The sequence below is a fragment of the Hyaloscypha bicolor genome (genome assembly GCF_002865645.1).
Source record: "Hyaloscypha bicolor E unplaced genomic scaffold K444scaffold_117, whole genome shotgun sequence".
Lineage (NCBI taxonomy): Eukaryota > Fungi > Ascomycota > Leotiomycetes > Helotiales > Hyaloscyphaceae > Hyaloscypha > Hyaloscypha bicolor.
In genome coordinates, this window is record NW_020194619.1 from 123483 (window position 1) to 146768 (window position 23286).

The 23286-nt window shown below is 49.2% G+C and overlaps 9 protein-coding genes across 9 annotated transcripts; 6 read left to right on the forward strand and 3 right to left on the reverse strand.

Moving 5' to 3' along the window:
* Nucleotides 1–190: 190 nt before the first annotated feature.
* K444DRAFT_631915 (mitochondrial ribosomal protein) lies at nt 191–1305 on the reverse strand (the record flags this gene model as incomplete). The annotated part of the gene is made up of 4 exons (XM_024883427.1): nt 191–542; nt 594–983; nt 1037–1047; nt 1222–1305. 4 exons carry the CDS (start codon nt 1303–1305, stop codon nt 191–193), a joined length of 837 nt encoding a protein of 278 aa, XP_024733651.1.
* K444DRAFT_615157 (uncharacterized protein) lies at nt 1174–3228 on the forward strand. The gene has a single exon (XM_024880669.1). It carries the CDS (start codon nt 1285–1287, stop codon nt 3100–3102), a length of 1818 nt encoding a protein of 605 aa, XP_024733652.1. The 5' UTR covers nt 1174–1284; the 3' UTR covers nt 3103–3228.
* Nucleotides 3229–3378: 150 nt separating this feature from the next.
* Nucleotides 3379–5371, forward strand: K444DRAFT_593260 (PNK3P-domain-containing protein; the record flags this gene model as incomplete). The annotated part of the gene is made up of 10 exons (XM_024878295.1): nt 3379–3561; nt 3611–3807; nt 3865–3980; nt 4037–4354; nt 4405–4529; nt 4579–4718; nt 4766–4826; nt 4892–5034; nt 5145–5261; nt 5321–5371. The coding sequence occupies exons 1-10, from the start codon at nt 3465–3467 to the stop codon at nt 5369–5371; spliced, it is 1365 nt and encodes a 454-aa protein (XP_024733653.1). The 5' UTR covers nt 3379–3464.
* A 3101-nt stretch (nt 5372–8472) lies between these two features.
* On the forward strand, nt 8473–10187 carry K444DRAFT_644531 (uncharacterized protein; the record flags this gene model as incomplete). The annotated part of the gene is made up of 2 exons (XM_024884975.1): nt 8473–8836; nt 8911–10187. 2 exons carry the CDS (start codon nt 8473–8475, stop codon nt 10185–10187), a joined length of 1641 nt encoding a protein of 546 aa, XP_024733654.1.
* A 2393-nt stretch (nt 10188–12580) lies between these two features.
* Nucleotides 12581–13409, forward strand: K444DRAFT_34326 (uncharacterized protein). Its single transcript, XM_024872045.1, has 2 exons — nt 12581–12661; nt 12723–13409. Exon 2 carries the CDS (start codon nt 12733–12735, stop codon nt 13255–13257), a length of 525 nt encoding a protein of 174 aa, XP_024733655.1. The 5' UTR covers nt 12581–12661; nt 12723–12732; the 3' UTR covers nt 13258–13409.
* Nucleotides 13410–13479: 70 nt separating this feature from the next.
* On the reverse strand, nt 13480–15344 carry K444DRAFT_615164 (Rtt106-domain-containing protein). Its single transcript, XM_024880670.1, has 3 exons — nt 15223–15344; nt 14755–15102; nt 13480–14704 (listed from the first exon to the last, which is right to left on the reverse strand). Exons 1-3 carry the CDS (start codon nt 15308–15310, stop codon nt 13788–13790), a joined length of 1353 nt encoding a protein of 450 aa, XP_024733656.1. The 5' UTR covers nt 15311–15344; the 3' UTR covers nt 13480–13787.
* A 168-nt stretch (nt 15345–15512) lies between these two features.
* On the reverse strand, nt 15513–16910 carry K444DRAFT_653967 (t-SNARE). Its single transcript, XM_024885914.1, has 2 exons — nt 16528–16910; nt 15513–16474 (listed from the first exon to the last, which is right to left on the reverse strand). Exons 1-2 carry the CDS (start codon nt 16822–16824, stop codon nt 15956–15958), a joined length of 816 nt encoding a protein of 271 aa, XP_024733657.1. The 5' UTR covers nt 16825–16910; the 3' UTR covers nt 15513–15955.
* Nucleotides 16911–17029: 119 nt separating this feature from the next.
* On the forward strand, nt 17030–19288 carry K444DRAFT_565341 (uncharacterized protein). The gene is made up of 3 exons (XM_024877098.1): nt 17030–17278; nt 17327–18183; nt 18245–19288. Exons 1-3 carry the CDS (start codon nt 17143–17145, stop codon nt 19196–19198), a joined length of 1947 nt encoding a protein of 648 aa, XP_024733658.1. The 5' UTR covers nt 17030–17142; the 3' UTR covers nt 19199–19288.
* A 292-nt stretch (nt 19289–19580) lies between these two features.
* Nucleotides 19581–21708, forward strand: K444DRAFT_593270 (acetyl-CoA hydrolase). Its single transcript, XM_024878296.1, has 5 exons — nt 19581–19800; nt 19900–20140; nt 20192–20329; nt 20386–20769; nt 20823–21708. Exons 1-5 carry the CDS (start codon nt 19640–19642, stop codon nt 21489–21491), a joined length of 1593 nt encoding a protein of 530 aa, XP_024733659.1. The 5' UTR covers nt 19581–19639; the 3' UTR covers nt 21492–21708.
* Nucleotides 21709–23286: the final 1578 nt, after the last annotated feature.

Consider the following 23286-nt stretch of genomic DNA (forward strand, 5'->3'; position numbering starts at 1 on the left):
GAACTCTATTCAACTAGCCCTTGTCATTCCCTTCCAATTATGCCAATAGAATGCCACAGGAGAAGTGTGTGTGTGTGTGTGTGTGTGGCCAGTGTAGAACTTTGAACTTCGCCATCGCCGGCGTAACAAGACCATCTACCTTACCAACCCAATATGTTGTACATTTTTCTTCTATGATTTGGCCAACGCGTCATGGCAGTGCTGGCTCTTCGGCAGCGTCCACTTCCGTCTCTACCTCTTCTTCCTCGCTGCCGGTTCCTAAGCCAGTGTAGGCAGCATTCCTCTGCAAGTCAATGGCCTCCGCTTCCCTTGTGGCCCATGCCTTCCAAGACTCATACGTTTTGTCTTCCAGCTCCATGCCAACATCTATGGCGCTCTTTCCAAAGTACGCTCCAGTCCACGATGCCTCTTCTCGTGCTATCCGCCGTTCAACCTCTTCCTCGTGCCTCAACGCATAAAATTCCCTTCGCGCAACATCATATGCTTGGGCATTGCTCATACCAGGCACGTTGTTTAGTAACCAAAGCTGTCTTTGTATGACACTGAGAGCAGATTAGGATGGCCCTCAAATAAGAATGATCTAAGGGCCGTACCTCTCACCAGTTAGGGGTCTTCCAGGTTGTTGTATCCTGCTCCAATCACACTTCTGCGCGTCCTTCCCGTCGTTCTCCAGTACAATCCTCGGTCTTGCTAATTCCCAGGGGTGATCGCGATAAAATTCCCGTCGTAATCGATCCTCTTCATACTCGATCAATTGTGGTTTAAACATCTTGCTCGGCTTGCGTGTTCGAGATTTGCGATTGGAATCCCGATGCTGGACAGGTTGGGTTCGAGTCATTATCTCTCCTGGTGGAATTGATCCGATAGTCTTGAACCATGGCGGCGCTTGACTTATGCTTTGCGACTCCAAGAGGAGAGACGCTGTCTGGAAAACCCGTGAGGGCTTCAGATTAAGTCCCCTCATCACTGCTCCTCTCCTGTGGCTGTAGTTTTTCGTTAGCTAAATATCTTTGGGGCCTTATTGACCGTTACTTACATGCCAAATGACTACCCTGCGTGAATATTGCAGCTGCCACGGAGCCTTCGAGAATGGAGCTTGTTCGTCGAAGCTGGAACTTGCCGAAAATAAATTTACAGTAGTTCCGCGACTTCGGGAATCTCAAACAACAATCAGGCTTCCTCACACCACGACTTCCACATTGCCAGAGCTTAATCGTATACATTCTCTGGGTTCAATGCCTCTGCAGCGATGGTGACATCCGGGTCAACGATGTCAGACGGCTCATGTCCCTCTTTTGTACCCATTACCACTCGAGCGGACTTCTTCTCTCCAAGATAGCTCCACGACAGGCGCTCTCTTTCTTATACGCAGTCAGCTTGAAAAGAGACGCACACGCACTATCCAGGGGAACAGACTGCCGCCAAGGTACAGCGCAGATGGTGTCGACTACCATAGGATTGGAAGCATGGTTCATCAATTCTCTGGCCAGCGCTGGCAATTGTCGCAGACACAGCACAAGGTCTACACAGGACCATTTAGCACTACAGAGGCCTTATCTGTCGACGAAGATACGGCAAAGATCCAGTCTAGATTTCCTTCGATACAAGCATGGCGAACCCAACCCTGTACAAGAATTCAATTTTCCTGAGAATCGTACTCGAGAGGAGCTCCTGGAACTGGTGGATCAATACAGCGGAAATTCCTACACAGATCAACTACCTTTGATTGATCTTCCAAAACTCTATCAGCCAAGCGATGGACCGCATCTTACAGTTTCCGACAAGCCTGAAGACGAATGGCCACCTCCCCATCATGCATGGCCTGCAGATGAATCTACAAAGATCAAACTTCAGGCTCTCATGCTAGCCTTACAGGACTATTCGAAAGATCCACAAGAGATCTATCAGCTTTACAGAGCTCTTCCTGAACCTCGAGCCCCGTATCTTGAGTCTAGAATACGGCATAAAATGCTTCGGCATTTATCAATTATGGAACGCAAAGATGAGCACTCGATGCTCCGCTATCTCTCTGTTGTCGATGATATGAAGGGATCCGCCATACCATTGAGTTCTGCAGAGTGGACCAGTGCTGTTTCATTCGTTGCCCGTTATGTTCCGAGGTCAACAGAGGTCGAAGTAGAGGCTGCCCTCCACATGTGGAGGGAGATGGAGCACGTAGCAGGAGTGCGAGGAAGTGATGCTACATTCAATGTTCTATTTGATGTTGCCTGCAAGGCTGGCAAGTTTGTCCTGGCTGAAATGATCTATAAAGAGATGGAAGCGCGCGGCTTCGAGTTCAATAGGTACCACCACGTTAGTATGATTTTCTACTACGGACTCCAAAAGAATGGCGATGGTGCTCGGGCAGCCTACAAAGCGCTTGTTGAAGCTGGTGAAATGGTGGACACTGTGGTTTTGAATGCCATGATATCTGCTTTGATTCGAGCTCATGAGCCAACTGCGGCGGAAAATGTTTACGAAAGAATGAAAAAAGCCTATTTGGAGCGGTCAGGATCGAAGCTGCAGCCTAGACGCTTCAGGGACCGTCGCCATATCACTCAAATACTGAAGGAATGGGCCCTTATCGCAAAGACGAATCCAAACATGAAGCAAGAGCTTCAAAGTCGTTCCATTATCGCCCCGGATCTAGATACCTTTCGAATTCTAGTCAACTACTTCGCTGTCGAAGCTGGAGAATTGGACAAAACGGCAAAGTTCTTGGAGGAAATGAAATGGTTCCATTTGCCGGTACACGGCGCTTTATTTAACGCGCTGCTGAAAGGATTTGCATTGCATGGGGGTGTCCGCTATACTCACTGGACTGAAAAACGGCTCGAAAGTGTGTGGAGATCCTTGCTTGAAGCATTGGATGACGGAGTTGAAGGCATTTATCTTTCGAAATGGATGGCTACTTGGGCGCTCAGGGCTTTTGCGAAGTGCTCGGGAAAGTCAAGAACCCTTGTTGCTTGGGACGAGTTGAAAAGGAAGTGGAAACCAGGGGAAGAAGATATGAGTTTCATAATGTCAAATTTGCGTCAGATTCTTCAGAGTGCGGATACAGCGCAGACGCGCCGGGACTGGGTTCTTGGAGAACCTATGTAGATATATAATGTAGCATACCATGAGAGCAACTATCTCACTTAACAGGTCGAGATGTCAGTGTGGTTGTTGTTCTACCAAGGTAAAATCGATTTGGCTAGCAAATATATCCTTTCGATAGACTATATGCAAACAGTGATCATTTCTTCACAGGCCTTAAGCTGAATCTTGTTTGTTCAAATAAAGCTCCGAGCATTCCTGAAGGCCTGCCTTCGGAAGAAGCACGTGAGCGCGCGAATCGGTTCACTGCCTGAAATGTAACCTCACGCGTCCAATGTCAACCCGGTGGACATCATTTCTGATCTTTCCACAACACAACCCTGGCTGTACTCTTTCCCTCAAAGCTTCGAAGCCTCCTACTCAGAATGGCGTCGTCTTCAAAACCATCTAAGCGCAAGCTTGATCCTAATGCGCCAGTCTCCCCTCCTCCAATTCGCCGTAAGGTCCTGTCAACTACAACACGTGCGTACACCTTCAAAAGCCTAAGAACAGCCCACTAAAACCCTGGCAGAAACGGCTGTCGCCTCTTTCTTTACCCCAACTTCACAGAAGCCCCCGGAGAGGATCGTATGGCAGGAACGAGCACCGAATGATGACACGCCCAGTACCCTCCTCGTTGGCAAATACACTCCAATTAGCGAGTCAAATTCTGCTTTAAACGATGACGGCACCGAAACAAAGAGACGAAAGGTTGCTGCGTTTGACTTCGTAAGTGATCGGGAACATTCCCACTGCCCCGTGACTGGTGCTGATAGAATAATGAAGGACTCTACCCTCATTCAGACCTCGTCCGGAAAGAAGTTCGCCTCAGATGCGCAGGACTGGAAATGGTGGCATCCTACGGTGCCTAGTACACTGAGGAAGTTGTATTTAGAAGATGAGTATGTCAAATTCCTGAAAACTTACCGCCAAACGCCGAGCACTAATATAGACATAGCTACAGAGTGGTCGTGATCAGCAATCAGGGTGGTATTTCACTAAAATCGGATACGAAGGCCCCGAAATCCAAACTCGTGTCGTTCAAGTCCAAGGTATCGGCGGTTTTCAGCCAGCTAGATATCCCTATCAGCATCTACGCAGCTATGGAGAAAGATATGTATCGGAAGCCAAGAACGGGAATGTGGTCAGAACTTCTAGAAGACTATGATATTCGTGTTCTTGGTGGCATAGATCTCGAGAACTCTGTCTTCGTTGGTGACGCGGGTGGTCGCAACGCGAGTGAGGGGAGGCCTAAAGACTTTTCATGTTCAGACAGGTTACAACCCCGAGGCCGAGTAATACCTACACAATGCTAAGTCGACATAGGAATTTTGCTGAGAATGTCGGCATCAAATTTCATACCCCGGAGGAGTATTTTCTCGCAGACGCACCCCGGCAATTCACCCGATCGTTCCAGCATTCGGAGTATCTCCTAAGTTCTACAACTGAAGGTACGGACACTCATCCATCATCTAACGATCGACGAATGACTCTTGTTAGTACCTAGACCTTTTGTTAAGAAGAACAACCTTGATATTGTCCTCTTTTGTGGCAGTCCAGCGGCGGGCAAATCAACCTTCTACTGGAAACAACTGGAGCCTCTCGGATATGCAAGGATCAATCAAGATCTCCTAAAAACGGTTGGTAACAAGTCCAAAATTTGAGAGCCAGTTTAACATTCGAATAGCGAGAAAAATGTATCAAGGTTGCTGGGAATTACCTAGGCGAAGGCAGGTCAGTAGCAGTAGGTACGTTCATCTCCGCCTCCTCAATAAATCTTTTCACGGCACATGCTCTGACAATCACCTCCTAGACAACACGAATGCCGATCCGGAGGTGCGAAGCAAATGGGTGGAACTCGCTGCCAGCCACTCCGTTCCCATTCGCTGTGTCCTGTTCACGGCAAGTCCAGAACTCTGCGAGCACAACGACGTTGTACGAGCTTTGAATAACGACGTATGTGATCTCCTCTTCTCAACCAATTTTGTAACTCACCTCAACGAATGTCATTGCATGCATCGGTGCAATATGGCATGTGAAGTTCGTTGTTCTAATCCGTGTTACAGATGAACCCTGAAAAACGCACCATTCTTCCCGGCATGGCGTTCAGGGGCTTCAACTCGCGATTCAAAAGACCAGAACTGAAGGAGGGATTCCAGGATATCACGGAAGTGGCTTTCAGGGTATGTCTGTCACATGCAATCAATATAGTTGTCGAGCTGATCGATCATGATGCATGCAGTTTGATGGATCCGAAGCGGAACGTCAAATATGGGCTCGACACTGGACCTGAAGATCACGACAGGAATTGATGACTTGTATGGACGCCGTTGGCTGCACGCTGTGATTTATAGGGTTCAATAATCAATCGCGGATATTATCCATCTCCATCAGAGCCAAGCCTGGAGAAAAATTTACAAGGCGCGTAACGTGTCCTCGTAAAGCGGGACAGTCTACCTTTTTCAGCATTTTGTTAACAAAGTCCGAATGGAATTGTGGGGCTGTTCCTCCACGAACTTTGTTGGGTTACTCGTTAAGAAGCGATGCGGCTGCATCACCACTTCCCCTGCCGTCAGGAACACATCTCGCCATCATCGACAGGCTTGCACGCGCAGATGCCAGACGGCACGCTGTTGTGGAGACCGTCCGGGACTGCAAAGATGACATTCAATAGTATCCCCGAGGCTTGGTCCTACGCAGCTCGAAATCCAACTGCACATCTGAATCCCATGAGTCTGCATTGATTGACAAGGGAATAATGTCGACTTCAAGCTGAGCCTGAATAACATGCCAAAATCTCAGGGAGTCAGGTTCCCGCGAATGTGGAATTCAAACGTCACACGATCGGCGGATTCCTCATGACAAAAGTTTTCGCATCACTTTGGTCTTCTGGATCCCGCACTTCAAACAAAGGTGGGAGTTTTTCCCCACCCCATTGTTCTAGACCCCGTGATCCGCCACGAACTATTATCGTCGCGGAGTATCAGTGTGATAGACAAGAAGAATTTCACAGTCGGGAATTATGTTTTAACGGAGTGTTTACATCTTCACGCCTTCTGCTTTGCAGATACAAGAGTCCTCCGTCGGCCCCAGACACACTACTCGTGAAAGGCTACTGCGTCTATTCCGCCCTTGACGTGATCGCATGATTCCAATTCCGACGAGATAGCGAAAGTTGGACCGACAAAAATGTGTTGTTATCATCACCAAGACGCCTCCTCAACGGCCGAGCAGAGCTCGGTACGCGGGAGAGGGGTTTTTCTCCTTTGGGCGATTTGTGCTGCGAGTCAGGCCAGTCAGCGCAGGCTGTTGGTGGACCGTGGAGCGTGGAGCTCACGCAAGGCAGAGAGTTCTGTCGTGTCCCTGCTGGTCCCTGGTCCTGGCCCTGGCATCAAGTACTGTGTGGTTTCCGGATTCGGGCGTTGGACAAACCGGTACAGCCAATAAGACGTCACCGCGGTGGGATAGCTGCAGGTTCCGCAGGACCGCAACGTCTTCACCAAATGGAGAGGGTGTGGTCAAGCTCTCCCACCACACCCTCTGTCCCATCACTCCGATGTGCGATGAAGTCATGCGCTGCTGCACCGATCTCTCCTCGCTCTCCCACAATCACATCGCTCTGATAATCGTGAGATGTGACGAGGCCGGGCGGGAGGCGTGCGGGAGGGATCGATCGCTTTGACAACGTCCGTGGGATCTGAGAAGAATTGGAAGTTGGAAGTTGGAACAGCCAGAGAAGAGAGCGGCCATGTTCTTGGGGGCCAGAGAATGGTCAGCGGGATCCAAAGTAGGCGCAGGTACCCGATGGGCATGTCTCACAAGACCCAAACCCTCAAATTCCTAGCGCACGCCGTGCATTCGGATTCGTGTGCCTGTTGCTTGTCACTGACTCTGGTTCCGTTTGTCACGGGGAGCAGCCCTTCCGATGTGCGCTGCCAACACGTCTCCGCGCTGGCTCCATAGACCGACTTTGGAAGAGCGCAACCTTCTCGCTCTCCGGGGGGGGGGCTCCTCTTCTCCGGGCTGTGACTTGGGGACTTGGGCGAACCCGTGTCCAGTGCGTTCTTCAGTTGTCACGAATCACGACTCCTGTCAGCCCTCACTGCGACGGCGTCGGCATCATCGCACAGCATGGCAACTTGCAAGGGAAGCTACTTTAGGCGCTAGGCTCGCAGAGAATTCAGCCATCAACGGCCGGATATGGTCCACGGACCATCCCCACGACCCCTGCGTGTAAAGACTATTTTCCACGCTATCCAATAATGGAACCCTGTTTCCCGATGTGCTGGGCCTGCTTCTGGTCCCTGGAGCTTCTTCCAAGCTCCTCGAGGGCATCCCGGCTCCTCGGCTGGGGGGGCGATTGGGGCGGAGCAGGGGAGGAAGCAAGTTGCGCCAAAAACGAACGGTCTTCATGGGTCCCAGCCTCCAGTCTCCCACAATAATGGCGCCCTCGTGGAAGTGTGGGAGTTGGAAGACGGCCGCGGATGCTCAGTGCTCACTGTCACTGCTCACTGCTCACTGCTTACTGCTCCGAGGTCCAGAGCGTGGGTGTTGACCTTGGCTACTTGGCCCTGCCAGCAGGCCTATGCCTCTTTTGGGGGCTAGACGTCGCTGTGCCTCTTCCGAATGGGCGAGAGCTTGATTGAGAAGCGGCAGCTGTGAACTTGTTGTGCCTGTGAAGCCAAAGCTAAAGCCCGTGACTCTGAGCGCAAAGCCTGTCCTGGCGCAGTCGCCGGTCGCCGGCTGCTCCCAGTCCCAGCAGCGGCAGAGCGCGCTCATCCGCCCACATTTGCTGCGCTCCCCAGCACCCGCCAAAACATTTCAACGGTCCAGCAGCCCCAGCGCCGCCATCTGGCACCCAGGGCCATCAACATAAATCCACCACCTCGCCCAAGCCCACCTGCGTCGACCTCTGCCTGCCCTGCTGCCCTACCCCCCCCCAACTCGACGCGCTGCCAGCCCATCTGCCATTCTCGATTCCGTCTGCGTCGCATGAGCCCATTGATTCTTCACTCATTCGTCCAGCGCTGCATCGAACACTTCATCCGATCTTGTAAGTGGTACTCGTCTCGTCTCCGAATCCAGGTCCTGTCACGGGGACCCCCCCACGCTGCACCCAAGCGAGCAGAGACTGATTGGCGTGAAAAAAAAGTACTCGCAGCATCACAACAAGCTTCACAAACCAGTAAACTCCGACCTACGTGGTTCTTTCGACGTCGAAACCCCTTTCCAGCAGAGCTCCGCCACGTATGAATCTGCCCGAGCTGCTCCCCTCCATCCAGCATCAACTTGTTCCCAAGCAATACGACGCGATGTTGTCCACCGCTCTATAAACTCGCGGTCTTCCTCGCACCAAACACAACACAATTGCGCAACTCGACTGAGCACAGCACCATGTCTCCCAAACTCAAGCCACTTTTACTCCCACAATTGGTGGAGGAACGAAGGAAAAGGGAGAGCATGGCTGAATCGGAGATGGATCTTTCTGCATCGACTTACACCCTGAACTCCTCCGCTTCAGACATCCCCTCGCCTGTAACGCCCACATTTTCCGCTCGCGGGCACTTGCGATACCCAAGCTCGGCTTCTTCGCTCGAATCGTCATACCACACCTCCGTGGTGGACAGCCCATCTTCTCCTATATTTATTGTCTCCAAGACTAGCAAACGATCACTCCCCGATGTTCAGGAAGAACCGCAGGAACGCGACGAGGATTTCGATATGTTTGATGACACTGACGAGCTCTATGAATGTCTGTGTAAGTACTGCCCGGTGCGGGGTCTGAAGCAAAATTGCGGAACGTATAGCTAATGCCTGCAATAATAATAACAGGTGATGACCAGCACTGCTTGCACAAAGAATCTCCAATGGCGCAGAGCTCCGTACAGCTGTCTACACGGCAAGAGTTCGATTACGACTTAGCAGACGGTTTTTTTAGTGATGGAGAATTCGCATCAAGTCCGCGACATCGAAAACGAAGGGCTGTTGAATCGCCCTTAACAGGACTCGCTTCACGGTTTGGGACAAGGTTCCCCTCGTTTTCGCGAAAATGGCGACTAAGGAAAGGTGTGAGCGCTGCGTTGATGACCGCCGACGCGCAACGAGATATTGTTGCGTCCCGAGACGCGTCCAGTCGATCCTCCTCAATCTCGAACTCAGCGGGGCAAGCATTGGACAAGACTTTTGATTCTCAGCTTCCACCAACCCCCACAAGAAGTATATTTGATAAAGCGGAAGCAACTTCGTCGACCACCGCAATCGACATTGAGAAAGCCAACCATGACAGTGGAGAGCGTGAGGAGGGCTTCGCGACAACGCCGCTTCTCCCTCCATTGATGATGGATGCATCAGCCAACACCAAACAAGTCTCCATGCAATCGCCTTTACAATCACCTTCAGTAGCAGAGTCTAGCGATCCCTTTTCAGGTACAGTGACGCCGATAGATGCGGTCACAACACCTCAGTTGCCCGGAATGCCCTCACCGCCGCTTAGTACCAAACCGTCAATCTCCTCGTTCCATCGAAATACTATAATGAACCGGCCTGGTCATCTTGTTCCATCCTCTGAGATTCCACCTATCCTCATTGCGGACCCCAACGATGTTTGGGCAAACGATCTTGGACACGCCAACTTCACCATCTATCCCGAACCTTACACGCCTGAAAGCTTTGATCTCGAGGCATGCCGTCAATTACGTGCAAATTGGGATTTGGCACGATGTAATTACACTAAGCATCTTGTACGAACCGGGGAGCACTATGGTGTTACTTCGAAGACGTACAAACTTACCGAGGAAAAATGGGCGTCGATCGATACGACTTGGAGAAAGAATAATGAAATCACTATTAGTCGAACAGTCGACAGTGGAAGCGCTGCGTTTGCAACCCTGAAGCACACGACCTTCGGGGACTCCAACAGCAACAACATCATGACCAAAATCCCTTCTCTCAACGATCCTCGAAGCGAAGGCAAATTTCCTCAGTTGGGAGATGAGGACATCGTTGGACCAATGGTACAAGTTACCGCTCAGCTCCAACGCACTCCCAGCAAGAAAGCCAAATTCTTCAAATTCATTGCCGAGAAATTCCCCGTCGGATTGCGCCCATAGATCAGCATGCCTCACGGCCGACCTGCTTTACACTTCTTTTGTTGATGACTTCTGTTGTTGTAACAACACCTTACGATTACCTGACGGCCGCGACTGTTTGTTGTTACCAGATACCCACGCTCCTTAGCAAGCTACGCTCCTTCCGCACAACGCGTTTTTCCTTCTTCGTCAAAACTATTGTTTATTTTTAAAGTTTACATTATATTGTGTATGGATCCGGATTCGGGACTTGGGTCTAGACTGGGTGGGTGAAATGCTCAGGAAAAGCATAGACGGAAACAGATACAAAGCGGGCGCATCTCTTGGACGGCTCAAAGGGTGTGTATTATATGGAGATGGAGATGGAGATGGGTGGATAGAAAGAAGAATGGCGTTGGGTAGTAGGCACCCAAATTTTTCTTTTGTGTGCAATGGCGGCTATTACCTTCGAGCCTCATAGGCTTCGTATGGGAGAGCGCAGTCTTTGGTGATGGGGACGACTTTATTCACAAGAATGGTGGACATTGCGTGATACAGGCAAGCAGAGAAGCCAAGAAGAATAAACACAAGACTTAGAACAATTCTGACGGTCGATAATGCTGCGACGAGGAATTTGTCATTCGTAATGTTTTGAAGATGAGAACCATGAGGTGGCGCCTCATTCCAAAATTCCAGTTTTTCACGCTTGCTGGATCGCGATATATGTGCGGTTTGCCAAAGTGCCTTGGTGAACTGACATCGCCAAGGTGAAGAAGTTCAAGCGAATCCGAATACTTTGATATTAATATTCACGACAGATATACCGTTCCTTCATAACCATCATGAGAATTTACAAGCATCGTACTCAACCTTGAGACGGACGACCACCGAAATACCCGTCAAGAATCGGATTAGAACCCCATAATTACGTTCGAACTGAACTTTCTCTAAACATACTCTCGATGCGAGTAGAGAGGAGGCCACCTGGCCCAGCCGTTTGCACCGAGTGATGTTGTTTCTTTAATAGCGGACGGTCGGTTTCCTTGTTCAAGTCCACAAATTAACTTCGGAAGCACAAGATCCTCTTCAGCTACGGAATAATTGGATCCAGTGCTCGCGAGATGAATTCCCATCTCGGGATCCTGGAGGATAGGCTTCTCTGTGAGCTTCTTTCCCAATTTCTTTTCCGGGTCGAATTTTAGGGTCCGGAGAAGAGAACCTCGAGTCTCAAAGTTCATGTCGGCGGAGGTTTCGCCATTGGCTGTTCAAAATTAGCTCCCTTGTCTTTAGGATGGATGTTGGACATACCACAGTGGCCTATTTCGGTTTTCAGAGTGCCCACAGCTTCGATTATTCTCCAGTCCCTTCCAAACAGTTCATAGACGTCGTCCCGGAGCCAATTGAGCTACAGAGGAGAGGACGGTCGGAAGAGGCGGGAGTATAACGATACGAGCATATTGTACATGTGCTGTGCAAGCTAGTAAAGTTCGGTCTCTCTTCCACTGTTATCGTAATAAAACAAAGACTCTCGGTAATTCAAAATCAAAATCCACATACAAGTCCAGATTGGTAGCATATTACCTCTACTAGGCCCTTTCTTCTCAAAGACGTGCTTCTGCAGGAGCGACAAGATTTTAACTTTGCCCTCCACAATTCCGCGGGCAGCAATTGGCCCCGATTTGTCTATATACTGCGTTGGATGCGTACTGGTGAGAATGCTGACTGGAATCACGGGGCCTGGGGAGGTATCCCATGAAGGCAAGTCATGCGAATGGCTTTCCGCATCAAATTCTGCAGCAGTGGCCCTATTAGGAAAGTGACAAAACGTACGCCAGTTGAAGATCACGCATTAAAGAAAAGGTAGCCTATTGAGGGAAGAAAGAACTTACTATGGGCAGTGGCTGCTTGCATTTGCAGTATCTACGAGCAAGACCAAGAGATGGAGCACGCAGTCGTCTGAAAAAGGCGCGTGGATGGTTTCGAGCTGTCTCCAGCGCCCAGGCTTCGAGTATCTCTAGACTGGGAAAAGCGTCGCCGGGAAGGGCATAGCATTTAGGAGTTGTGGTTCTTTGTCAATCTGCACATGAGTTGCTTGTTGAAATATGTCGATATTCCCTCCCAGATCTTGGATCGAAGTCCTGTGCCACAATTTCAAGAGGGCTGGCAACCGACAATGGTCCATCGTGCCCAACCGATGCCCGGAGCTGGGAGCCTGCGTCGATGTTGAAGACCAACGAGTTTGCGTCGCAGAAAGTGGTGAGTGAGACACTCAGAGATTTCCTGCGCCCATGAAGAGCATGAACCTCTTCCTGAAGCCAAGTTACGTCTTCTTGTTGTTCCCATAAGTTTGTTTCAAATTAAATCCTGCTCTCAGTCCTCAGAGATGACATTTACCAGCTGTGAACCGAACATCAGTTGATTTTTGTCGAGTACAAAACATTCTGCTCAAGGCCGCATCTTGACAAGCCTTGATGCAACCTGCACACGGGAACTCTGGCTTGCACTGTTTCGTTCACGTCAGTATTTACTATTCAAATTCCTCAATACCTCCCCTATGCTTACTACTGTCTTCGTAAGTTGGCATCGAATGCAAGCTCCTGCCTTGCGAACGTGGTCCACTTCTTTCCTTCGTCAACGGAGAAACATTTCCTGCGTCTTGTTACCTAATCTCTTGCTTGGGCTAGGGCGAGCTCGGAGAAGCAGTCCTCGAACTTCTCGTTTGAGAAGTTTTACGAACAAAGTCCCTGGCTGGCCTTCAAGTAGAGCAGTTGAGTCGGAAGCAGCAGTGGACGCAAAGCCTTTGAGCAGTTGGGAGGTCTCGGATCCAGTACGATTCCGTTTAGTATGTGGTGCATCAACTTCTGAGTCGTTTCCTGTCGGAGACATGCAAACAAGATCCCTGAAAGTGATACAAGTCATGGGCTTGGTTCATGTATTGGTCTGCGGCATGGTTGAAGGTGTAACTCTCCAGAGGCTGAGATGGCAGGTCAAGAAAGTCTTGGCCAAGGAGGTCAAGGTCGCTCGCTTGGGGACCGAATGCCCAATCTTCCATTACGGATTGCGAATGGAAAGGAAGGGGTGTATGCAATGGGGCAAATGCGCCGATACTTAGAGGACAATTGCACGTTCAAGATCGGCATAGGACCGGGTAAGAGGGAGCATTATAACTATCGGAAAGAATGGCCAACTTGCACTTGGCAGATCCCCGGTCGACCCATTTGGGAAATATGAAGCCTCTGAGAAGGTGGCCTATCATATTCAAGTGAAGACGATAGGAGATTCTCCTGTCAACCCAATCCAGACGTCAGGTGACAGCGAAGACCAAGAGCCTTGAGAGTTATCTATTTTGAGCCGACAGATGAAATTCTGCTTCATCCATGGAACAAACGAATACGTTTCCAAAATTAGCTGGTTAGATGATGCGAGTAGGCATGGCTGGATTGAAAGGGAAGAACTATCACCTGACAAGTTTCAGTTCGCAAGTTTGTAAGTCGGCAACCATGTGTTATCTATTCCTATTGAATGTCATCAATCTACTCTCTTGTAAGGATGAAGCAGTCGTCTGGCGTAGACTAGAGCACCTTTCCTAGGTCATCAGACTCAGGGGACGCTGTCTGGAGATACATTCCCATAGACTCAAGATCACAACTCGTCTTCTTCCTCTCCACTGTCCTCGCCCCCGCCTTCTCCGTCTTCGTCGTCGTCTTCGTCTTCATCTTCGCTGCTACTACCAGAACCTTCACTCTCGCCCTCACTCCCAGGCTCGTAGTCTTCCTCTTCTTCATCCTCAAGATCCATAGCTTCTTGCTCGGCCTCAATAGCAGCTTTCTCCAACTCTCCAGCCTCAGCATTACCAATGACATTCCCATCCTCATCTTTCACCACATTAACATTTAGCCTCTTGGCCTTCCTTTGCTCAGCCATACTCTTATCTTGAAGCCCATGCCTCTTCACAAACCCGTCGATTCCCCCAAAGTCCTCTTGATCCAGCATGGAGAGTTCGAACTCTTCCTTAGCTTCCTCTCCACCAGCAACACTCATATCCACCTCTACGGAAAGGTTGAAAGTCCTCTGCAAAACACTCGTGTACGATACAGCGGCAATTCGTTCATGTGGCAAGAACATCATCGGCTTCTTGAATCCCCACAATATGCCATTTGGCAAGAAGAACAGATATCCATCCTTCGATCCTCTGAATGCCTTGACGAAAACTGCCTTCTCTCCAGGTCTATGTGCCTGCTTTTGCTCTGAAGCAAAAAGCTTAACATCTGCTTCCACAATTTTCAAATTACTCTTCCCAGCAGCTCTTAGTCGGGCAGTTATCTGCCAGTCCAGGAGCGTCTTGAAATCATCAGATACTGCAGCTGCGGCAACCGCCTCAAGACCGCTAATCGTGTCCGGTTTTGGGGCGCTGTCGGGAATTGTGAAGACGATGGGTTCAGGGGTTGGAGAGGAGCCGGCTGCAGGGCGCGTAGGTGTGATTATGGAGTTTTTGGGAAAGAGGATGTAGTTGTATTGCTTTTGCGTCTTTTCTGGAACAGGGAGGCAAAAGGCATAGTCTTGAAGCTCTGTTAGTACAGCTTTCCAAGGCAGCGAACAATAAATATACCAATATCACTCCACGCGTAGCTTATTCCTGCAATAGGTTCTTTGGAATCCGGAAGACGTGCATAGAGATGCGACGACGTGAAGCAGAGTGTGTACTTCTTTCTTTGTGGAATGACGAGAGATATATCCTTAATTTCGAGCAAGACAGGATCGTTGCCAGACGCTGCGCCGGCCCCAGTCGCAGACGGAGCAGATTTTGTGTTTCCATTCGTGCCATTTGAGGCTGGCCTACTTGTGAGCTCTTCATCTAGTCGTCGTTTTTTCGATGCAGGCTCCAAGCTAGAAGGGGGGATGAGGCTGGAGACGTGAAGGGATATTTGATTGAAGAGTTCGATATAATGAGGTCCGCCTTTAAAAATGAGATCAGCTCTTGATACAATCTGATAATATTTCCGTTCTTTGTCTACGTCCAGAATAATGGTGCGCCAAAATCTCAAGGATTCGGAGGAGCATCGAGATTGAAACTAACCCGCGGCAGCCTTTCGAATCGCTGCTTGAAGATCTGGGCGACCTTCAAAGGCCTTGTCAAGACTTTTTGTATCCAGTGTGGAGCCCATGGTGAGAGTTGGGTTGGCAAGCCCTTCGTGAGAGGTTTATTCGGAAAGAACTTGTCCTTAAGAGACGCGATCTCCAACGCGTTCGGCAATTGAAACCCAGGCCTGGTGGGTGATGTCACGAGGCCCCCTTTTCAAAAATTCAAGAATCGGCTATTTGACAAAGTCTACGTTGCGGTCCTTATCGAAACCTTGACGAGGAGTGGTTTGTTAATACAGGTTATTGTGGATTTCTCCGCCAGAATCTCTATAAGTAATAGTGCTGAAGAACCTGGTCAATGCCTTCGTTTGAATTATCACCAGAACCGAGTCAAAGGATACTTTACTATGGACCGACGCTCTGTTGAACCTCAAGTACATAAGATCTGAATATGGTATATCACGGATTCCCTGAAGCTCCTTTCAAGTTATCAACTTATAGGCCCAATTCTGAAAACCCCAATAAGAAGTTTGAAGTCTTCATAATTAGTTCCTGCTAGAGCCGTACAAAACGAACCTAGAAACCTCCACCAAATATTCTTAATGGACCGTCGTAGTGTAAAAGATGAATAACACTTGAATCAAAGGCCATGTGCAATGCTCAACGCCTCGTAAGAACAATACTGTACACGCTCTCGTCTTCATAGTCATGACTTCGTTGTGAATGCTCTACCCCAAAGTTGCAGCTAGAATAATGACGGTCAAGATGACTGCCAAGATCAACAACAAGCAGCATGCTTTTGATCTTGCTTGCCTCTGGTATCTCGCCGCGCTCCTCAGTTCTAGGTCCGCCCCTCTAGTATCCGTTCGTGTATTCTCCACGTTCTCATGGATATTGTCAAGAAGCTCTCCTTGTTCGTTGACTATGTGTGCGACATCTCGGAAGAGCTCGTTCAGCTCGGTCACGCCTTGCTCGATGTTTCGGATCTCAGCCTCACGCTCTACAATCAGGGAGTCTTGAAAGTCCACCTCGTCCTGCGAGGCAAGTCGAAGCTGCTCTTGCGACTGCTGTTGCCCATACGTATTGCTTTCCTCTGCCCCAGGCGACTGTTGTTCCTCAAGTGCCGTTCGAGCAGCCGATGCAGATGACCTTTGCTTCTCGAGAGCTTGGCGTTGCACTGATTGGAATTCTTGCAGGTTGTTCTGGAACTCGCGGGCAAGCTTCTGTTGGGTATATTTCTGAGATGGCTTTCAAGAAGTTAGCATTTAATATCGAATATTCAAAGTCGTCGCAAGCTTACGCTGACGTCCTCCCATGATTGTATCTTCTTGACCCCCTCACCAACCTCCTTGAAAGCATCTTTCGATTCTTCTAGTAGGTTGTGAACTCTCTCCCGCACCCGCTCGGTATCCCTCTTTGTGCCCAGCAATGCGATCTCGTTCGACAACCGCGAGATATTGCCGGTCAAGGTGAAGAGCTTGGTCATAAGCTGCTGTGACAGGCGCTGGAACTCTGGATCGTCCGAGTACTGCGGGTCATCCTGCCTTCGCATAGTGGTGGGCTGGGATTCCAGCGACGATAATTGATCGAATGACATCTTTACTGTGGGAGCAAACGATGAAATGTCGGGGTCGAAGTGAGGGTGAAGCTCTATGTTATGTACAAGTCGATGCCTGGTGATTGCAATGGCGACCGAAGTTGACGTACTGCCTTGCGGGCTGCACCAGTTTTAGCGCCTTGGCGTTCTTCGCGTCCAGCCCGTCCAAGCTCCCTAGCATTTATTTTGGTTGCTAAAGTCAACACACGCCAAATTTCTACTTCGTTCAAGCCACCACGATGATATGAAAACGCCAATGCTATAGCTTGGAATCAACCGCTCCCTTACAGTCTTTACAGTTGCCCAGAGCTTCCCACGATGCCGCCAGCACCTCGAATTCGTCCCTACAAGGACTTTCTTACGCCTGCCTTGCACAGGAGGTTTGCGACGGCAACGGTGATCCTTCTTGGCCTTTGTTATTTAGAGTCTGTCTTCATTGGAGAATGGAATTCTTGTAGGTCTCCTGAGCATACTCTCTTGTTATAGCTAACGTAACTTGTAGTGATCTGGTCGTGGCTCCCATTTGGACGAGCTGGCATTCGGACCGGGCTTCTGTTCATCCCCGCATTCATGGTGTTTGTTTTAAGAGTCGCTCAGCTACACGTGGGCATACGGACATCGTACTCGGCATGGTACACGTTTCGAACATACGCCCTCAGATATGATGTTTTGCAGACTATAGGGTGGTACTGTCTTTCGGCCTATCTCTTCAGTGAGATCTTCATCTGGTCAGCACCGAATCGTGCAGATCTGAATAGGATCAAACTCATACCGAAAACCGATCGCACGGCGCTGAACGAAAGACCGATCTATCTGACGAGCTTCCTCTTCTTCGTTGCCTTGGTCCAGGCAGGCGTCCATCTTTTCTACGATTATGACCGACTCGATATGCCGGTTTCGAAAACGGGCGTGGAAGCCTCCTCTGATCCGAAATCGCCTTTGGTTGTTCCCCCTACCCAGAAGCTCAAGAAGAAATTCCCCTTTTTAGTCTTGAGCTCCGCAAAACGTGCCACGGCTCTTGCAGCGCTCGCTCCTTTCATGTATTCCATCGATTTCGGAATATACCCATACTCGGTTCGACGATTTGCGTGGGGTTTCACACGCGGTTGGGCAAAGATATTCTGGACTCTTCCTAAGTCCAATTCGCTTCCTTCCACCCGGCCTTTTCACTGGAGCGTCCTTGTACACACCGCCGTCGCAGGCTTCCTCTTAACTTTGCTGTGGGAATTAGCAAATGCAGCTTTTACTGCGTATGTGGCGCAAGAGCCACTCAAGAATGGAAGGCCTATCACGTACGAATCACGAGATCCAAATGGAAGTTTGTTAACTGGCTTGAGGGGCAAGAAGCTACAAACGAGGGTAAGTACTGAGATGGCATATTCCATTGTTCGCTACTATCAGGGCTGATGTGTATCTCTAGGCTTTCGCCTTCTGGGAGCTTGTTTACATTGCGGAGCGCTTCGAGGGCCGACGCAAGGCTATCTTTGAAGATATCGACCGGAAAGGGGGGTCTACCTGGTCGCAAGTTCTAGGAATATGCCTTGAAGTCATCACCGGTATTGACAGTCGAATCGCCGCGTATCAAGCACCACAAGTGGTCACAGCAAAACTTGTTACAACACAGAAGCCAGATGCTAATTCAACACTGCCTCGATTAGGTCAACCTTTGAAAGATGGCCTCAAGCAACCAGGTGACATCTTTAGTCAGCCACCTAAGCATGGGTCGGTAGGTGTCCGTATTGAAGCCGTCGGCAAGTTCGCGAAGGACCATGGCCAGTCACCACCGGGCGCCCTTTCACCAAAAACTCGGAAACTCCTCGAGAGAGCGGAGGGAGTTATTCTCACCCAAGAACAGAAGGAGGCTTTGGCCTCTCAGGGGTTTGTGGGTCTCTTCAAAGATTTGATCAGTTGGTTTCTGCAAACTGGCTCAGGAAAGCCCTTTCGACAGGAATACAGAAGAAAGTTGGCAGCCATTGTACTCGGTCAGCCTTACGGGGATGTTGGGGTCATAGTTGATGCTGTTGATGCCTTGACCAGATTCGCAGTATGCAGTCTCAAGGAAGACAAGTTTGGAAACGTTCAGAGAGATGTTAAGCTGATCATCCGCACGTTTACGACCACTGTCACGAAGCTTGACGGCTTCAAGAAGAGTATCGGTGTTCATTGGACTGATATTGAGAAGAAGCAGGAGAGTCCGGAAACTGATACTATATTGGTTGCATTGAGGAGTGGGCTCAACCAGCTCGTGGAGGCCTTTGGAGATTATAGTGAGGACTTGAGACTAAGTCAGAGTGAGATGAGAATGGCGCGGGAAGCAGCAACTCCTGCGCCTGCCTCTGCGCCTGCGAGACCAGAAATGGAACAGAGGAAGTAGATAGACGGTCTTAAGAAATGAAAAGAACGATGTCATTTTCTAAGTCTGGCAGCCCGTTGGACAAAAGTTCCAGGACCCGATCAAATTTTCACACAAGAAACTTCAAGTCTGGAAGCAGTTAGTATCTACCCATGCCTCACTCGCTTTCACAGCTATGATTGAAGCTATCCAAATTGGCGAATGGCGTTTGACAGCATTGCCAGGAGTTGCCGAAGTGCAGCGATCACGGCGAAGCTCTCAGAGGGGCCGAAGGTCCCTGGTGACGAAATAGCGGGGCACTCTTGGTGGTTGCCGAGATTCTCCCGGACCCTTCAATACTTATTGACCTCGAGCCTTCTCCAACATCATACGATGTAAATTTTTCCCTTCTTTCTTGCCTCACGGCTCGTCTTTTGGCTCGGCCGTGCTGCAATCGAACCTCCGCAGTTGAGCATCCTCAGTATGGCATCTTCCGCAGCTCTCACAGCTTCAGCAGCTCTGAAGTCCCGCGTTGCACGACCCTCGTTGCTTAAGAAGCTTGCCCGTCCTGAGGATTTGATCCCATTATTTCCGAATGGAGCCTATATTGGCTGGAGCGGCTTCACAGGCGTTGGGTATCCAAAGTACGCATTTAAATTATTTAATTCGCGTTCAATTGAGCGCTCACCGGATCCTTCGGACTCTTTAGTACTTGGAGGAAGATGCTAATGATTGTTCAACAGGAAGATCCCAACCATGCTCGCAGACCATGTCAAAAAGAATAACTTGCAGGGCAAACTCAAATATTCTCTATTTGTGGGTGCAAGTTCCGGGGCGGATACGGAGAATATTTTTGCAGAATTAAATATGATTGAGAGGAGGGCACCGCACCAAGTGGGGAAGGCTATCGCGAAGGGAATCAACAATGGCAATATCAAATTTTTTGATAAACATTTGTCTATGTTTCCAGTTGATCTGGTTTACGTGAGTAATTCACGATATGGAATAGACCCTGCAAAGCTCATCCATAATCAGGGTTTCTACACCAAGGATCGGCCGACCAAAAAACTAGATGTCGTGGTTGTAGAGGCTTCAGCTATTACAGAGGATGGAGGAATAATTCCAGGTGCATCTGTCGGAGCCTCACCAGAACTGATACAGATGGCAGACAAGGTTGGCTTTGGTACCTTCTTCTGGCCTTCAACTGAATGCTGACAATAGCTTCCTAGATTATTGTAGAAGTCAACACAGCAATTCCTGACATGAGAGGCCTTCACGATATTACGATGACCCAGCTTCCTCCATATCGAAAACCATATCTGATTATGGCCCCTGAAGACCGTATTGGCACAACTTACATTCCAGTTGATAGCGAGAAAATTGTAGCAATTGTTGAATCTGATTACCAAGACCAGACAACAGCCAACTCTCCAGCAGATGAAACTTCTCGAGCTATTGCTCGGCACTTGATTGAATTCCTTGAGCACGAAGTCAGTCACGATCGTTTGCCAAAGAATCTCCTCCCTCTTCAATCTGGGATTGGAAATATTGCAAATGCTGTTATTGGTGGTCTTGCAGAATCGAAATTTGAGCATCTGAAAGTGTGGACTGAGGTACTTTTGGTTCTAGAGTCCAAACCCCTGGTGCTTTTACTAAAAGCTTGTAGGTCTTGCAAGATACTTTCTTAGATCTATTCGACTCTGGCCGTCTCGACTTCGCAACAGCAACCTCCATCCGTTTCTCACCGGACGGGTTCAAGCGTTTCTACGATGGATGGGAGCAATACCACAACAAGCTCCTGCTCAGGTCCCAGCAAGTTTCCAACTCACCAGAAATCATTCGGAGACTAGGCGTTATTGGAATGAACACTCCCGTAGAAGTCGACATCTACGCCCACGCAAACAGCACTTGCGTGATGGGGTCCCGCATGCTGAACGGTATCGGTGGCTCTGCTGATTTCCTTCGATCTGCGAAGTACAGTATTATGCACACACCTTCCACGCGGCCATCGAAAACGGATCCTCATGGGGTGAGTTGTATCGTCCCCATGTGCACACACGTCGATCAAACGGAACACGACCTTGATGTGATCGTTACGGAACAGGGCCTCGCGGATGTCAGAGGGTTGAGTCCAAAGGAGAGGGCTAAGGTGATCATCGCAAAGTGTGCGCATCCAGAGTATCGTCCTATCTTGGAAGACTATTTCAACAAAGCTGAGTTTGAGTGCATGAAGAGGGGGTGGGGACACGAACCGCATTTGCTATGGAATAGCTTTGATATGCATAAAGCTTTTGATCTAGAGGGCAGCATGAAGAAAATCAAGACATGGGGTTAAGAGTATCGGAAAATTGTATCTGTATTGGTCTTGGTACTATGATATATGAGTATAAGGAGTAGGGATGTATATTTCCAAATCATTTACGTGTAGAAAACATTACCTTTAGGTTGTGAAAAGAGAATTATTGCGAACTATCGAGTTGGGCAGATAGGTTGTTGATAATTCACCTTCTTAGATAGTGTGCCCACGAGAAGAAAAGCTCCTCATTGATGCCAAATTCTTCCAACGCCACCTTCTCTGAACTCCTCCAAACACCCGCATGTTGTGCACGCCGCGTCTCGATATCAAATCTCGACATCCAGCTTGACCAGATTCTGTTTTCTTCGAGTTGTCGGGTCCATCGTTGGCTTTAGACGCGTTTGTTTACTTTCCAGATTTGAAGGTGACCACGATTTGGAGATAAAATATTTGGTTGTAGAGAGCTAGCCACAGCTTCTTATTCTTCAAGACACTGCAGCGATTCGCGACGCATCTTTCCTCACTCGGTACGTACAAGGCAGTCACTATAGATCCGCCAGAGTTGCCTTGCTTGGGTACCCAAGGAGTTTTTTTCCAGCCGATGGTTGAAACGAGCCATACATGGGGGGTTAAAGAGATTCTATGAAAGAATCTCTACCGGTCTATTAGAGCTCCGCTCACGCTCGATATTTAGGCTTTTCGAGGAGCGTCGTCTCGCGGATTACCTTCAAACGGGAAATATACATCCATATCAGACAGTGAAAGTGGCGACAGAACGACAAGAGGACTCAAGGTCTACGACGAACGTGTCATTCTTCGGAGACGCAGTCATGAAGATGGAGCCAACAGAGAAGCCATTACCCACGTCAACGTCGACTTTCTTGGAAGAATGGAAGGAAGTCGAGAGCGGGCACTACGAATACATCCTGGACGACGAATCTGCTCCGAAGCCAAGAGTTGTTCTTCCTGCTATCACGAAAGGCATTATCAACACTTTTACGGTCCAGCAGCTACAAGACAAGCTCGAAAAGGCAGAGATAGAGCTGAAGAGGTTGAAGGAAAATGTAGTTCGAGACGAGACAGAACTACAGCAGAGACTTCAAGCCCAGATGGAGGAGACGCTGCAGGCTATATCAGAAAATATGAGGGATCAGCTGAATCAGAAGCTGGCGGTAGCAAAAGAAGCATTGCAAAAGGAAAGATTGAGAGACCTTTCCGCGCGCCAAATTGCAGAATTCTTGGAAAACCCCACCGTCGTGGTTAAAATGAAGGAGAGTTTGGCTGCTGCGAAGGCGGAAGAGGCGGCGAAGCTGGATGCTCAGTTTCAATTCAGAGTGGAGGCAGCGAAGAGGCAGCTATCCGACGATGAGGTACAAGAGTTGCTCAAGTGGAATCCGAGCGCAATCGCTATCTTCAAAGCAAATTTAGCGAAACAGGTTGAGGAGGCAAAGAAGCTGCTTTCTGATACTGAAATCCGGGAAATGTTCATGTCAAATCCTACAGCCAAGGCGATCTTCAAAGAAACCCTGGTGAAACAGGTTGAGGAAGCGAAGAAGCAGCTTTCCCAGGCTGAGATTAGAGAAATGCTCAAATCGAATCCTATTGCGGTCGCTGTCTTCAAAATTCATCTGAACAAGCAGCTTAACGATGAGAAAGCAAAGATCGCGACCGCTATCAGAGCTAAATTTGAGGGAAAGAAATTTTCAGCCGAAGAAGAATCGAATACAGAAAAAGCAAATGCGGACGTCTCAGGAGAAGAGCAGTCAAGACTCAGCAAGATGGAAGATCAACTGAAGAGAGCAAACGCCAAGCTGAGCATTGTGGAGAAGGCAGC

Bases quoted from the DNA above. Each gene is read 5' to 3' on its own strand.
- K444DRAFT_615157 (XM_024880669.1), top strand. From the start codon at position 1,285: ATGTCCCTCTTTTGTACCCATTACCACTCGAGCGGACTTCTTCTCTCC.
- K444DRAFT_34326 (XM_024872045.1), top strand. From the start codon at position 12,733: ATGCAAGCTCCTGCCTTGCGAACGTGGTCCACTTCTTTCCTTCGTCAA.
- K444DRAFT_615164 (XM_024880670.1), bottom strand. From the start codon at position 15,310: ATGGGCTCCACACTGGATACAAAAAGTCTTGACAAGGCCTTTGAAGGT. The intron at 15,103-15,222 runs GTTAGTTTCAAT...TCATTTTTAAAG, and splicing joins GATTCGAAAGGCTGCCGCGG to GCGGACCTCATTATATCGAA. The intron at 14,705-14,754 runs GTATATTTATTG...CAGAGCTTCAAG, and splicing joins CTACGCGTGGAGTGATATTG to ACTATGCCTTTTGCCTCCCT.
- K444DRAFT_653967 (XM_024885914.1), bottom strand. From the start codon at position 16,824: ATGTCATTCGATCAATTATCGTCGCTGGAATCCCAGCCCACCACTATG. The intron at 16,475-16,527 runs GTAAGCTTGCGA...ACTTCTTGAAAG, and splicing joins AATCATGGGAGGACGTCAGC to CCATCTCAGAAATATACCCA.
- K444DRAFT_565341 (XM_024877098.1), top strand. From the start codon at position 17,143: ATGCCGCCAGCACCTCGAATTCGTCCCTACAAGGACTTTCTTACGCCT. The intron at 17,279-17,326 runs GTAGGTCTCCTG...CGTAACTTGTAG, and splicing joins CATTGGAGAATGGAATTCTT to TGATCTGGTCGTGGCTCCCA. The intron at 18,184-18,244 runs GTAAGTACTGAG...GTGTATCTCTAG, and splicing joins GCAAGAAGCTACAAACGAGG to GCTTTCGCCTTCTGGGAGCT.
- K444DRAFT_593270 (XM_024878296.1), top strand. From the start codon at position 19,640: ATGGCATCTTCCGCAGCTCTCACAGCTTCAGCAGCTCTGAAGTCCCGC. The intron at 20,141-20,191 runs GTGAGTAATTCA...ATCCATAATCAG, and splicing joins TTCCAGTTGATCTGGTTTAC to GGTTTCTACACCAAGGATCG. The intron at 20,770-20,822 runs GTACTTTTGGTT...AAAAGCTTGTAG, and splicing joins ATCTGAAAGTGTGGACTGAG to GTCTTGCAAGATACTTTCTT.